At 49.5% G+C, this 14,490-nt stretch overlaps 1 protein-coding gene across 5 annotated transcripts in view; it reads left to right on the top strand.

Moving 5' to 3' along the window:
• NF1 (neurofibromin 1) overlaps nt 1–13,936 on the top strand; it is a 365,186-nt gene extending 351,250 nt beyond the window's left edge. For all 5 annotated transcript variants that reach the window (XM_077311869.1, XM_077311867.1, XM_077311868.1 and 2 more), the window contains one exon: nt 8,912–13,936. In XM_077311869.1, coding sequence (XP_077167984.1) covers nt 8,912–9,054 — 143 coding nt within the window. In that variant the 3' untranslated portion in view covers nt 9,055–13,936. The remainder of the gene's footprint in view (nt 1–8,911) is intronic.
• The last annotated feature ends 554 nt before the right edge of the window (nt 13,937–14,490 follow it).

Here is a 14,490-nt window from a genome sequence, read left to right as displayed (position 1 = left end):
CCTCCTCCCTTCCTTCCTCTCTCCCTCCCTCCCGCCCTCCCTCCCTTCCCCTTCATTCCTCCCTCCCTCCCTTCCTTCCTTCCTCCCTCCTTCCCTCCCTCCTTCCCTCCCTCCCTCCCTCCCTCCCTCCCTTCCTTCCCCTTCATTCCTTCCTTCTTTCCTTCCTCCCTCCCTCCCTCCCTTCCACCAATAAAACAGAATAAAAGAGTTATCCCTCTCTGGTGGGGAAAGACTCCCCCCCTCCCTCAGTGGGCTACCAGAAACCTTCTACATTGGGTCAACAGATGGAAATGGGTAGGCAGTTATTCTAGCCCTTTTGGGTGGGGGCCCTTGATCTTAACTGTGCTAGCCTCAATCAAAGACCTGGCAGGAGAGCTCCATCTTTCAGGCACTGCAGAACTGAGAAAGTTCCAACAGGGCCCTCAGCTCTCTCAGAAGCTCCTTCCACCAGATTGGGGCCAGGACCAAAAAGGCCCTTGCCTGGGTTGAGGCCAGGCAAACTGTTATGGGGCCAGGGACCTCCAGCAGATTATCCCATTGATCGAAGAGCTATTTGGGAGGGGAGCATAGGGAAGTAGGAGGTTCCACAGGTATGTGGGGCCCAGACTGTGAATGGTCTTAAAAGTCAATACCAAAACTTTGAACCTGATCCGGGCCACAACCGGTAACCAATGCAACTGCCTCAGCAATGGCTGGATGTTGACCCTCCAAGGTGTTCCTGCGCTCAGAACCAGCTGCCCATTCCGGGTCAGGCACAAGGGCTTGAGTCTAGAACGAGTTGGAGCTGACCATTGCACGGAGCCCTGCGGCCAAGTGATCGGAGGACGGATCGAGCCCCAGTAGCTATGCCTGATGTCAGTGGGAAAATGCCAAGCAGGTTGCCTTAGTGACCTGGGTGTCCATTGATAGTTTCTTTGAACGCTTTCTCCTGTTTGTGAATTATCATGTAAACAAGAAACCTTATTGCTGTGCTAGCTTTCCGCTCTTATGGAATTAAAAAGGATGAGGGTGTCATTCAAAAAAGGTGTCTCCCCTCCTCCTCCTGCCGCTGCTTGATGGAACAGGCTTAAGTTCCCCCAATCTAAAGGGGGTGCATTGAGGACCTGACCTGCAGGATTCTTGGGGGGTTGAATAAGAGAGGGATAATAAGAGACTTTGACTATTGCATAATCAACAGCGACCAAGGGCCCCTGCTCCCCCCCCCCACCCCCCTCAGAATCCCATCAACAAGCCTTGGACCTGTTTGTATTACTATATGTACTGTTTACTGTTATACTGTGCTGTTATTTGGTTACAATTATTAGTTATCAGTTATACATGTTCTACAGACTGTTCTATGTATTGTTCTCTGTTATAATGTAAACCGCCCTGAGCCTCCGGGGAGGGCGGAATAGAAATATGATTAGATAGATAGATAGATAGATAGATAGATAGATAGATAGATAGATAGATAGATAGATAGATAGATAGATAGATAGATAGATAGATAGATAGATAGATAGATAGATAGATAGATAGATAGATAGATAGATAGATAGATAGATAGATAGATAGATAGATAGATAGATAGATAGATAGATAGATAGGGTCACATACAGATAAACTGTGAAGAAAGCAGTGAACAAACGAAGATGGCCTGTGTTCCCCCCACCCAGGGTCAAAGCCTCACTTTAAATAGGATTGTCCTCACAGAGCAATTCTCTCAGAGCTCTCTCAGCCTCACCCAACTCAGAGGGTGTCTGTTGTGGGGAGAGGAATGGGAAGGCGATTTTAAGCCGCTTTGAGCCTCCTTCGGGTAGAGGGAAAGCAGCATATAAGAACCAGCTCTTCTTCTTTGCTTTTTCAAAAGCTGAGTTGCAGAAATCCATGGCTCAGATGCAGTTAACAAGACTGATGGGAGGTTTTTGCATGTTTATCTTTCTAGGAAGGTGCTGCTGCACTGGCCTTTTCTCCTGGAAGCTCACTGGTCTTGGCGGGAGGCCACCTGGCACCTGCCAGGAGTGCTCTGTGCCATGCTGCATTGTGGCTTGCTGCCATCCCCCTGCAGCCCCTCCCTCCTGCCCAGCTCAGCATTTATTCCAAAGGGGGTGGTAAATAACATGGCCCTTCTCACGAGGCCCTTTTGCATGGGCTCTGGGTGCTCCTGCAGGCGGGACAGGCTGCCGAAGCCATCTGAGGATGAGAAGAACATTTTCCCCGCTAGAAAAATAGAATTGGGGCACCACAGTTCAGTTGAAGGAAATACTGGCTGGGGGAGAAGAGAACAGGCATGTTTCCCTCCCTCTCTCTTGCCAGGAGACTTCCAGGGTCCCTAATGGATTCTATCAATAGGAGGCGCAGAACTGGTGAAACCAAGTCCTTGTTCACCCAGCCCTGAATAAGCTTTGGGCATTCACCACCACAGGCTGTAGCTTGGATGGCTTTTTAAAAGTGTTAGATAGAATTGAGGCAGAAGAACACAAATTCAAGTCCAGCAACTTAGTGTAGTGGTTAGGAGTGTGGACTTCTAATCTGGTGAGTCACGTTTCCTCACTCCTCCACATGCAGCCAGCTGGGTGACCTTGGGCTCACCATGGCACTGAGAAAACTGTTCTGACTGAGCAGTGATATCAGGGCTCTCTCAGCCTCACCCACCCCACAGGGTGTCTGTTGTGGGGAGAGGAAAGGGAAGGCGATTGGAAGCCACTTTGAGCCTCCTTTGGGTAGGGAAAAGCGGCATATAAGAACCAACTCTTCTTCTTAAAGACCCACAAGGTTTTTAGGCTATGAACTGTCTCAAGTCAGAGCTCTCTTCCTCAGAGGGACAGTGGCTGTTAGCCCTAGCAGCTCAAGGGGACCCCCACGTTTGGGGCAATGTTCCTCTGGCTACTAGGCCAATCACTGCTGTTTTCATGCCTTGCTTCTAGGCACCCAGAGGCACCTGGCCAGCCATGGTGACATTTAGCTGAAGCAGCAGCAGAGTGGTGCTCACATGCCTGAAACATCTGTAGGCCTGCACAGACATTTCTTTATTTATTTGTATCCCACTTTTCTCTCCAGTTGGGATTCAAATCAGCTTCACTGTATTTGGCAGAGCTTAAATATGCAGAATGTTTTATTTAGAAGAGAAACAATTTTGTATAGAAAAAAAGAGGAGAGAGAGCCCCGTCTGTCTGTCTGTCTGTCTGTCTGTCTGTCTGTCTGTCTGTCTGTTGAAACAAGCAGGGACAAAGTGTGCTCAAGGAGGCAGCCAGGATGCTGGAGGAGACGACTGAAAAATATCAGAAACTTCCCATTCTAAGTGCCTCAGTTTAGTTTTGAAGATGCAGCAGAAGATTGAAACAGCTGATTGGAATAGAGGGTCGTTTTAACGCCATCTTTGGGATTAGTTTTTTAGGATATATATGGAATTGTGGGTTTTTAAACTTTCATTCAGTTTTATGGGGTACTCTGTTTTATTGCTTGTAAGCTGCCTTGAGACAACCTGGTCAGGAGAGGCAGGATATAAATCAATTATAAATAAATATAAATATAAAGAATAACTGTGCTAAGTACATATCTCCTCTGATGCCCCCTGCAGGATCTTCATTTGCTTTTGAATCATGCACCCTACATTCCAAGAGCCCTGCATGGTAGGCCAGTCTGAGAGTTTGTGATGGGCGCAAGGTCATCCAGGAGTCTTCCTGGTGGAAGTGGGAATCTGGACCTGGATGTTGCCCAGCCTCTTGTCCTCCACTCAGCCTCCTACACCGCTCTGGCTCTCTGCTTCCCGTGCCCCACAGCGAGGACTCGCAGGGCATTGAGCCAAATGAGGGCTGTACACGTGGTGGCCTCTCTCAGGGAAGAGCTGTTTGGGGTTCAGGAGGGCTGTGTTCTGCCAGCCAGGCAAGCTTCTGCCCTTCGTGTCTGGGGAGGCAGCAGCCAAGCAGCTTTGAGCTCTTCAGCAGGCTCCCTTGGCCTTGGGAGGTGGGGCTCAGCTGGAAGAAAGCTTGCTTTGGAGGTGGAAGCAGGGAGCTCCAGCTGGACCAGGGAGCCTCAGCCTTCCTGATGCCGCGACCCTTTAATCCAGTTCCTCATGTTGTGGGGATCCCCAACCATGAAACTGGGCAAGGGTTCTTTCACAGAAATTAAACCAAAACTGACCAATGGCGTGAAGATCCATTGTTCAGGATTGTATATATATTGTTTTTTCCCCCAGGGTTTCTCAGTTCAGTTCTGCCTCTTGTCCCACCATGACGATCTCGCTCTTTTACGCTGCTCCAGACAGACGAACGCTCTGTCTCAATCTACCCCACAAGGCTGTTGTGTAGATGGTGCCCCCACCCCACCGCGAGAGACTTCCCAGTTGGACTCAAAGTGGCACGCCTTGGGCTCACCGTCTGTATGTTATCTCCTGGCCTCCAGCCTAAGAGGCAGTTTAGGCCTGATGTGAATGCCTGGCCTCAGGGAGCTTCCATTGGCAGAGAGAGGGATTCAGAACTGGGTCACCCATGCCCAGCGTGTTTGAACAAAATCTAGATTGTTATGTACCTTATGGGGCGGTCATTGTCGAGGATATCTGTTGAATAAGGAGGAGGAGGGGGTTGGTTCTTATATGCCGCTTTTCTCTATTCAAAGCTGCTTACAATCACCTTCCCTTTCCTCTCCCCACAACAGATGCCCTGTGAGGGAGGTGAGGCTGAGAGAGACCTCATATTTAGAAGAAGAAGAAGAAGAGTTGGTTCTTATATGCCGTTTTTCCCTACCCGAAGGAGGCTCAAAGCGGCTTACAGTCGCCTTCCCATTCCTCTCCCCACCACAGACACCCTGCGACATGGGTGAGGCTGAGAGAGCCCTGAGATCACTGCTCAGTCAGAACAGTTTTATCAGTGCCGTGGCGAGCCTGGCTGGCTGCATGTGGGTGAGCGCGGATTCAAACCTGGCTTGCCAGTGTCAGCCTGACAGACTAGCAACAATACTTGTGGATTAATAGAAAGCCATTATTGCATAGCAGTTCAGAGGCCTACACTTCCAAAGTCGAATCTGATCGATACTTGAAATACTTGCCCTTTTACAGGTTCCATATCCCGCCCAAAACCAGACAAAACCAGAGGCTGAGAGCCCCCCCCCCCCCCACACACACACACACACACACAGGTGCCTTCCTGGGCCTCCGGCCAGCAATGAGAACAGGCCCTTCTTCAGGCTTGAGTGTTTCACAGCTCCCATTCACAGTCCGGAATAATTGTTACAGTCACTAAATCACTACACAAGCTTGTCAGGGTTACACAGCAAAGGTCACATGAACACACAAGATGGAACCACTCAGGTCAAGCATAAATCATGGCAGTGATCATGGGATTCTGACAGCCAGATCAGAAGTCCGCACTTCTAATCTCCACACCAAGCTGGCTCTCTTAATTCATAGCCTGGTTTAGTGAAACGGTGTAGGTAGCTCAAGACAGTAAGTGAGGTTACATCTTGCAGGCAACCAATCATTCTCCTTGGGTGGGGCCAAAGTCATGCAGACTGGTTAGGTCATACCTCTGCTAACTCAGGTTGGGCATCTGAAATGCAAAGGTTTGCAGTAGCCCCTCTGGTGACCAGGAGCTTGACTTTCCAGTCTGGATCGCTCTACTTCTCGGGTAGGAGATCCGAGCCCTGCTCTAGATTTAATCCTGTTTGTATATTTTTGTGTTAAATTTGAAACAAAACATCTCCTATTTTAGCACAAAAATCTACAAATGGCTACTTATAAAGCTACTCCATTCATCAGGCAGAGGTAGGAGGCTGCCTTACCCGTTCCCAGCCTCCCAGCTACACATTTTGCTGTGACCGCATGGCCTCATCCAGCAAATCCAGCAGAGCTGCAGCTGGCCACCCAGCCCCAGGACACCAGCTCCCAGCCGACTTGGAGGCAACTGCCATGACCTTGGAGGAGTGACCCGGAGCTCCAGAGCCCCACTCCTCCGACAACAACGATGTGGGGAAGGCGGGTGGCACTGTGGAGGACCTCCCCCCCTTGCTGCCAGGAAGCTGGGCACCAAAGACAAGAAGAGCCCCCGGAAGGAGACCACCAAGATCAGAGGCTCCAGTGACGCTGCACCCAGCCAACCAGCGAAGAAGAGGAAACAACAGCCCGCCTGTGACTCTACCCGCAGCGCAAAGCACTCTGGAGTGCGTGCTCGGCAGTGATGCTGAAGCCATACAGGACACGGAGTCCACCACGCTGGATTGCCACAGGAGTCAGGTGGGGCCAATGAGCCCCACAGGTGAGCAGTGGTTGACTTCGCGTCCCCGTTATTCTGTACTATTTGTCATTCCAAAGAAGTCCAGAGACAGTCCTCAACCTCAGGGGACTCAACCAGTGGGTAAAAAACCGAAGATTCCGGATGGAATCCCTTCGCCATATCCTTCAGATCCTACTACAGGGAGACCTACTCACTTCCCTAGATCACCGAGAGGCCTACCTGCATGTCCCAATAACCTGGACTCCAGGAAATTCCTGCATTTCTACCACCGAGGTAGACACTACCAGTACACAGCTCTACCTTTCAGCTTCTCTTCTGCACCCAGGGTCTTCACCAAGGCCCTGGTGGCAAAGCTTCGTAGGAAGGCACTCACATTTATCCGTATTTAGAGGACCTACTTCTACGAGACAGGGATCAGGAGTCAGCAGAGGCAAGCATTCACCGCACAATTCAGTTTCTTTAACGAGTTTCTGATAAACATGAGCAAAAGTCACCTGTCCCCCACACCAAACATTGTTCATTTGGGGTCAAGACTTTGCACTCAACTGGTGAGGGTTTTTCTCCCTGAAGACAAACATGCACCTGGCTGCCCTCCATGAGCTCATGACCTCCACCGTAGACATGATCCCCTAGGCACGATTTCACTCCCGACTTCTGCAGTGGCTACTCCTTCCTTTCTAGCACCTCATAGCCAGATGATGGAACAAGTCCCTGGTCATTCTCAGCTACGTGAAGAAGGAGCTCCTTTCGTGGCTTCAAGCCACCTACCAAGGGGTACACTGTTCTCACATCCGCCACAGATGATCGGCACAACAGATGCCAGCCAGAGAGGCTGGGGCACCCATTGCCAGGAGCAGGCGGCCCAGGGGCACTGGTCCCAGATGCAACGATCCCACAGTGTCCACTGGCTGGAGCTTTGGGCAGTATGTCTAGCTCTCCAGCATTTCCAACTGCACACGTTCTGGTATGCACCGACAACATGACCATGAAGGCAGGACGCATCAACAGGCAAGGAGGGACAACGGTCTCTTCCCTTTACCTTGAGGTGCACCTACTTCTGAGATGAGCAGAGAAGCACCTGGCCAGTCTCAGAGCAGAACACTTGAAACCATAAAGCAGCCTGGCTAAACAGACAAGACTTAGATCCCAGAGAGTGGAGCTTGAACCGGGAAGTCTTCTGACAACTAGTGACAGGATTCAGTCACCCATTTATGGACCTCCGGGCAACACCACACAATGCTCAGACAGAGCAGTCTTTGACCCACTTCTACCACAAGACCACGCCAACTCACTCACAGCAAACACTTGTGTTCGCCACTTCCTCAAAGGAGTGCAGCGACTGGACCCACCAGTCCAATATCGGTTTCCCACCTGGAGGCTTCCCATAGTGCTTCAGGCCTTAATCAGGCCACCATTTGAACCCCTCAAATGGACCACATTCAGGTTCCTCATGTGGAAGGTGGTTTTTCTGGTGGCCATTACTTCAGCCAGACGGGTGTCAGAATTGGCCGCCCTTTCCTACAGAAAGGAACTTTGCAGCTTCAAGAGCAGCGCGGTTGTACTGCGTACAGACCCTAGCTTTGTTCCAAACACCACTTCCTGCTTAAATCTAGAACAGTGGTTCTCAACCTTGAGGTCCTGACTCCATTTGGGGTCGCCTGGCCCGTTCCTGCGGGGTCGCCATGTTGGTGGCTGGCGCAGCAGCGGCCCATGGCAGCGACCACAATGGTAGCAGGCAGCAGTGGGCAGAGGGGGGTGGTGACGACAGTGAGCGGAGGCGGCAGAGCCTCTGGATTGTTGTGCACCTGGTTCGATTCTGGGTTCGATTCTGCACTCCTCCCCCACATGCAGCCAGCTGGGTGACCTTGGGCTCGCCACAGCACTGAGAAAGCTGTTCTGACCGAGCAGGAATATCAGGGCTCTCTCAGCCTCCCCTCCCTCACAGGGTTTCTATTATGCTGAGAGGAAAGGAAAGGAGATTGGAAGCCGCTTTGAGACTCCTTTGGGTAGAGAAAAGCAGCTTAGAAAAACCAACTCTTCTTCCCCAGAAGAAGAGGGGCATGGCAGACAATTCCAGCTGATAGGCAAATCCTCAAAAACAAGATCCTGGAGGGCGTCTCAGTGGTGATAGTGGCAGTCCTGCCTTGACTGGCCAAGTGTCCAGACAGCACAGAAGGTCCTTTGCAGACACTGGGAAGCCAGAGTGAAGGGGGGATCTGGTGAAAGCCTTGCTAAGAGGAGGGCAGCTGAGGATGGGGACGGCTGGGGGTGGGAGTGCACAGGGTTCCAGAAGTGAAAAGTGACTTGAAGTAGGGAGCCAACCATTTGCCCCTGCCCAAATTGTAACCTCGTGTAATCAGGGCACAAGTCAGTAGGGAACATCTGGACCGGGGCTCTGGTGGCTTCAGTAGAGGAATCACAGGCCCCCTGTCCTGGCAGCTGGTGGTCAGTGCATGTTGGGATCTCTCTGCTGCCTTTTCTACTGACTTCTTGATTCACTCCTCCTTGCCCTCTTACATAACACTGGCACAAGAGAGTCTGCCCCCTGTTCTTGCCAGTTTTCTCACTTCTGAGATGCTTCAACAGGCAAGATAATCCTTTTAGGCTACTTTATAAAGAATGCTAATTATTATTTCTGGTTTTTGAAGGGAAAACATGAAAGTGACGTTTACTCCCCTCTGTTTATCTTTCCTCTTTGAAAGGAATTGATAAGGAGAACGAGGAACTGTCCCCGGCCACGGGGCACTCCAGCAGCGGGAGGACTCGCCACGGTTCCGCCAGCCAAGTCCAGAAGCAGAGGAGCACGGGCAGCTTCAAGCGCCACAGCATCAAGAAGATCGTGTGAAGCTCCCTCCTCACACAAACCTGATCCTGGCAACAGGGGCTGCTCTCTAGCCCCCCCCCCTGCTCCCCCTCATGCCAAGTGGTCAAGCTGCACTTAATTTAAACAAAAACAGATGGCCGGCTCTTGAAAGGTTGACCTGGATTTTGTTTGCTTTTTTGCTTGACTGCAGCCCTCTTTCTTTTCTGTTCTGGGTTCCTATGTCTTTTTTTTTCCAGTCAGTAATTCCCAACCAGCTGAAACAGCCCAAAGAAAACAAGGGGTTGCATTGCATAGGGACATCTTTTCCTGTGAGACTTTTTTAAATGACTTCTTCTTTAAAGAAAAAGTGTTTTGTCAATCCTGACTGCCCATTCCATGTTTTTTCGGCCAGTGGACATGCTATGCAAATCACTTTGGCAGTGGGCTTTCTTTTTACTGTCCTGTCCTGAAGGAGGTCTCTGTTCAAAGTGGCAGGACACTCTGTTTTAACTAAAAGCAAGATAATTCAATCCTCTCTCTCTCTCTCTCTCTCTCTCTCTCTCTCTCTCTGGCTAATTAGCCAGACGTTCCAGATGTTGTGGGCCCAGAAGCCTGCCTCTTGATTCCCTGGGAACCAGCCTCCTGTGTCTGCTGAGCAAACTGGACAAAGGCTGACAGTATTTTTTGGCTGACTTTTTGCCTGGCTCTATTTCAGATGTGTGCTGATGGGCAGGAGTGCCTCTTCCTCTCAGGCGTGCTGCCCCAGCCTGGGAGGAACTTTCCAGTTGTCTGCCCCCACCCCAGTTGCCACCATTGAAGCATTGTGCCAAAATGTGTTCTCTGTAAAGGCCCTGCTGCAACCTGTGAAGGCTACACACCCTTGCTGTGTCACTGGCTGTTCCCAGGAAGGCACATTGTCCATGCACTGAAATTGTGCAAGTTACTTGCCCGGTTTGTACAACAAAGCAGCTGGTGCATCATGGTTAGGATTTGCTGAAGCATTTTTTGTAATGCTGCTTCTCCCCGAACAACATTGGTCATGTTCCTGTAAAGATTTTCTTCAAGGAGCTGAAGGTAGCATGTGTGGTTCTCCCCTATGTGGGAGGGGAGGCTGAGAGAGAGAGACTGGCCTGGGACCACCCAGCACACCCTGGGGCCAAGGGTCTCCCAGGTCCTGGCTTGACCCTCCAACCCCTGCTGTGTTCTGGTGTGCAGGTCCCTGAAGCCGCTGACGGTTCTTGCCAGGCCCAGAAGCACATCTGGGCAGCTTCACCTACTGTCAACTCAGCATGGACATTTCCACGGGCCTGCTGGGTTTCATTGGCGAGTTGGCCTCAGACCAGAATAGATGTGGGATTTAAGAACAGCAAAATGACACTGCTTTTATCACTGCAAATTGTCTCCAGAAATGCAAGGATTATGTTTGCAACAGGCAACGCTCCCTTATGTTGACTCAACACAGGCACAGCTAGGTCCATGGGTGGACTCCATTGACAGTCAAAAATGTCTCTTTCGTCTACATTTGAGAAGGAATTAGGAAGTTGGATTTTTAAATAGGCATCCGCTTTTGAAGCTGAAATAAATGTACTGCTGAAAACTCTTAGCTCCACAAAACCATTGTATTATGACTTTAAAGAGGGAAATGTATAATTATTAAAGCCCCTCTGATGAGAATTTAGTAAGCTCCACCACTAAATCCTTAGAAGATGGTATAAGTAAGTAATTGTGCATTGTAACAGTTAACATGTAACCCATTTTCTGTATCTAAAATAATTCCATTGTCTTGAGGCCATGTTCAGTTTAGGGTGTTTGCAAATTGACAGGTGAGGACAGCACTTGAGGCAGGAAGGAAAGAGCCCCATGCAAAAGCCATCGTCAGCCTTTGTTCTCCGTGGATACCTTGGTTCTAAAAATCCAGTCTGACCCATACAGAGCACCAGCCCTCCTCCCCCACCTAAAGGGATTTGCTTGCCCCATTTAGAGAGCCAGCCAACCTGGACTCTGCTCTGGGGACAGTCAGCAAACTGGTCCTCTTGTCCATTGTAAGCATTGGTGGTAGAAGCCAAGACACAAGATGGCCTCGTCATTCTGTGGATATACACAAAACGGCTGGGCAGTGCCAGTTTCTACAAAAAGAGGCCTGGAACAGGAGAAGGGGAAGCAGACTGTGCTCTAGTGTGCTCAAAGTCTCTTCTGGGCCACCTTGGAACAGTGAATTCAAAAGTACCCCCCCCCCCCTCATCTTGGAGATTGGATTCCTAGAGCAGAACACCAAAGGTCCCCTGCTTCTGGTCAAGCACTATTTCCTCCACTTGCACCCTGCTGGCCTGACCTTCCTCCCCACTGGATGGCAGCTGGCCTGCTAAGAACAGTTTGCTCACAAGACCTTCCCTGCAGCAGCAAGACGGGCTGGGGGAGGATACAAGCTGGGCATGTCCAATTTGCCTTTTCTCGCACCTTTGTTACCATCCCTGTGTCTCTTTTCTGGCCAAGAGAACGAGGAGGGAGGGGGCAGTTGCCACCTGAGACTTTGACTTTAGTCCTAAGGACCCTTTCCTGGGAGTAAGCCCCCCTGATGCAGAGTAGACCTTAGGATGGCTTTCTGGGAGCTTTCTTGTTAGCTCGGCTTCAGAGGTGTTGGCTTCTTGTGTTTTTATTTTCAGTCATTTGAAACTAAAAGCTGGTCAAAGGGTTCCCACCCTCCACTCTGATGGAGAAGAAAATTGCACCAAAGACAGTAAGTAGGTCCAGGCCACATGGTCATTTGTGTTCAATGGGCCTCTCTCTTAAGCTTTTTTGGTTGTGTAACTTTGCATAGTTTCTTGGTGCGAATCAGTTAAACTCTCTTGGAAAATGGTCCTTGGGTCAACTGGGAGAACCAGCAGATCTGCGACTTCCTGGTGCAGCAAGTATGATTTTGTGAGGTTGACGGTGCAGGGAAGGTGGTTCCTGCCATTCTTTCCACTGATCTGATTGGGCAGCACTGTCAAATTGGATAGAAGAGCTGCAGGCCCAAACTGCACAATCCAAATGAGGAAAGTGTGTGGCAGCCAAGGGATGTCCATGGCCTGTTTTCAGATGCTCATCCCTTTAGCTGATGGTTTTCTCAGTGCCTTAAATGTTGCTTTTGCCTGTTGGCAATGGGGGATTGGGCCTCTTTTAGTATGATAGCTGGCTCCCCTCCCCTCCCCTCCGGGAACTGCTCTTTTCTATCCACCGTCCATAGTTCTGGCTCCTTGGATGAGGTGTTGGAGTCCAGGGAGTGCTTCCCCCAGGGCCTGGGCACAGGCACACTTGCCTGACCTTGGAGGAGATGGGGACTTGCTGAGCAGGAAGAAGAGCTGGGGGGGGGGGTTGTATCCTGCTTTTTGTAAGTGGCTTACAAAGACCTGTCCCTTTCTCTTCCCACAACCTTGTGAAGTAAGTGAGGCTAAGAGCTCTGACAGAACTGTTCTGAAAAGAGAACTGTGCTGGCCCAAGATCACCCAGCTGGCTGCATGGGGAGGAGGAGGGGGGAATCAAACCCTGCTCTTCAGATCAGAGGCTACTGCTCTTAGCCCTTCCACCACGCTGGCCCTCATAACCAGCCCTCTAGCAGTGACCCTGTCCCAGCTGTTTATAAGTGTTGGCTAGAAAGGCAGCTTTTGTCTGGAACTTAAAATTCCAGGGGATCACCATGTGCCCAAGGTAATTTTGTCCAGCAGAATAGGGCTGTGATGCATCCATCAGTAGGACAGTTGGACACACTTTCTTTCCAAGCCGCATCTCCATATGCCCTGTTCAGTACTGTAAAGATTTTAATGGGTGTCTTTGATACATTTTACTTTGTGCATTAAAAATTCTATTGATTCCACCAAAGGGATTCCATTTTAACGTGTGTTTCTTTTCTTTTGCCTAGGAACATGAATAGTACAATCCTAAACAGATTCCCTTGTAAGCCGTCTGGCTTCTATGACTTTTGTCATCTGCTCTTTCCCCTGTGAGGTTTAGGACTTTGTTCCCCCCCACCACTTTATTATCAGCTATTTCTTTGAACATAATAATAATAATAATAATTTTTTCCAGATGTATGATAGTCTGTCTTAATGAAACTTAGCCTACAGAAGTCACTTTGGAGCGTTGACCACCCAATATCTTTTTTAACACAGGATATTTACCCTGTAAATAGTTTTGTGTAAAATTTGACAGGGGGGGGAAAGTATATTTACTACACTGTAAATATATGTGATGATATATTGTATTATTTTGCTTTTTTTTGTAAAGCAATTAGTTGCTGTACATGTATAACATAATGAAATTTGATTATCCTTAGTGTTTGGTAAATTGTTGATGTACTACTTATCCCCCCCCCCCCCCCCGTGCTGTTGCATTCTGCCATTTGAAGAAAAGAAGGCTGCACCAGAGGGGGGGGGGGGGGAGAACCAAGGAAGCCATTCCAGATCCCAGCCCATGTGGCTGCAGGCTTTCTTAGGGGACCCAAAGAGCCAGGGAAGTGTCTATGTACGATCCCCTGATGAAGCATACAGCAACACAGGTTGGGGTCTGGAAGGTCTAATAATTTGCTTCCTTTGCACCTGGTTCTTTTTTCCCCTCCTCCTATCAGAAACTGAAACCATTGTGTATTATACATTTATTCCCTTCCAGCTGGGGACTCAACTTTGGGCCTTCTCCCCTTTTTCTGTCTAACAATCCTGTTAATATTGTAAGCGCCAGTGCAGCCCCTGGCTGGGAAACCTGCCAAGTTGCATGCTCACAGTTGGTCATTGGAAGTATATATATAAATATATATATATATATATATAATATATATATTATATATTTTAAAAATCTGTAGAAATCATGGTTTCAGATAAATGTTGTTTACCCCCCACTTCTCCTCATGTATGTACTTCCCTTTTTTTGAAGTAAAAAAGATGTAAATCAACCCATGTTTTGAATTGCTGGGGTCTTCATTGCTTGTGCTTCCAGGAAGTGTTATGCTGTTCTAAAGCTGGATTGCTGCTCTTTGGCACTGGAGCCTCGTGGAAAGACTAATCCTTGGGTACCAAAGGAAGAAACAAAAACAGTAAAAGTGATTGCGGAGCCTAAGAATGATACAGACTCGGCATTCTCAGGGACAGACTTCATGCCAGCCATGCACCGTATCGTTGGGGAACCTCAACTTTGTAAATAAACCAAGGAGATAGAAACCCACAAGTGTAGGCTGCTGAGGACGGGGCATGCTCCAGAATGGTGGGCTGTTCAGTGGAGCTGACAGCTAAAAGAGGGGAAGGGGAGTAAAAGAAATCACTTGGTTGGACTCCTGAGATCTTAGAACCCAAGAGTGGGAAGGGGCCGCCCAGGCCATCTAGTCCCACCCCCTGCTCAATGCAGGATCAGCCTCAAGCATCCAGGAGAAGGATCTGTCCAGCCACTGCTTAAAGACGCCCAGTGAGGGGGAGCTCCCCACCTCCTGAGGCAGCCCCTTCCACTGCTGAA

The sequence above is a fragment of the Paroedura picta genome, chromosome 15 (genome assembly GCF_049243985.1).
Source record: "Paroedura picta isolate Pp20150507F chromosome 15, Ppicta_v3.0, whole genome shotgun sequence".
Taxonomy (NCBI): domain Eukaryota; kingdom Metazoa; phylum Chordata; class Lepidosauria; order Squamata; family Gekkonidae; genus Paroedura; species Paroedura picta.
Note: the sequence above shows the minus strand (reverse complement) of the source record. Positions and strands in the feature narration are given on the sequence as shown.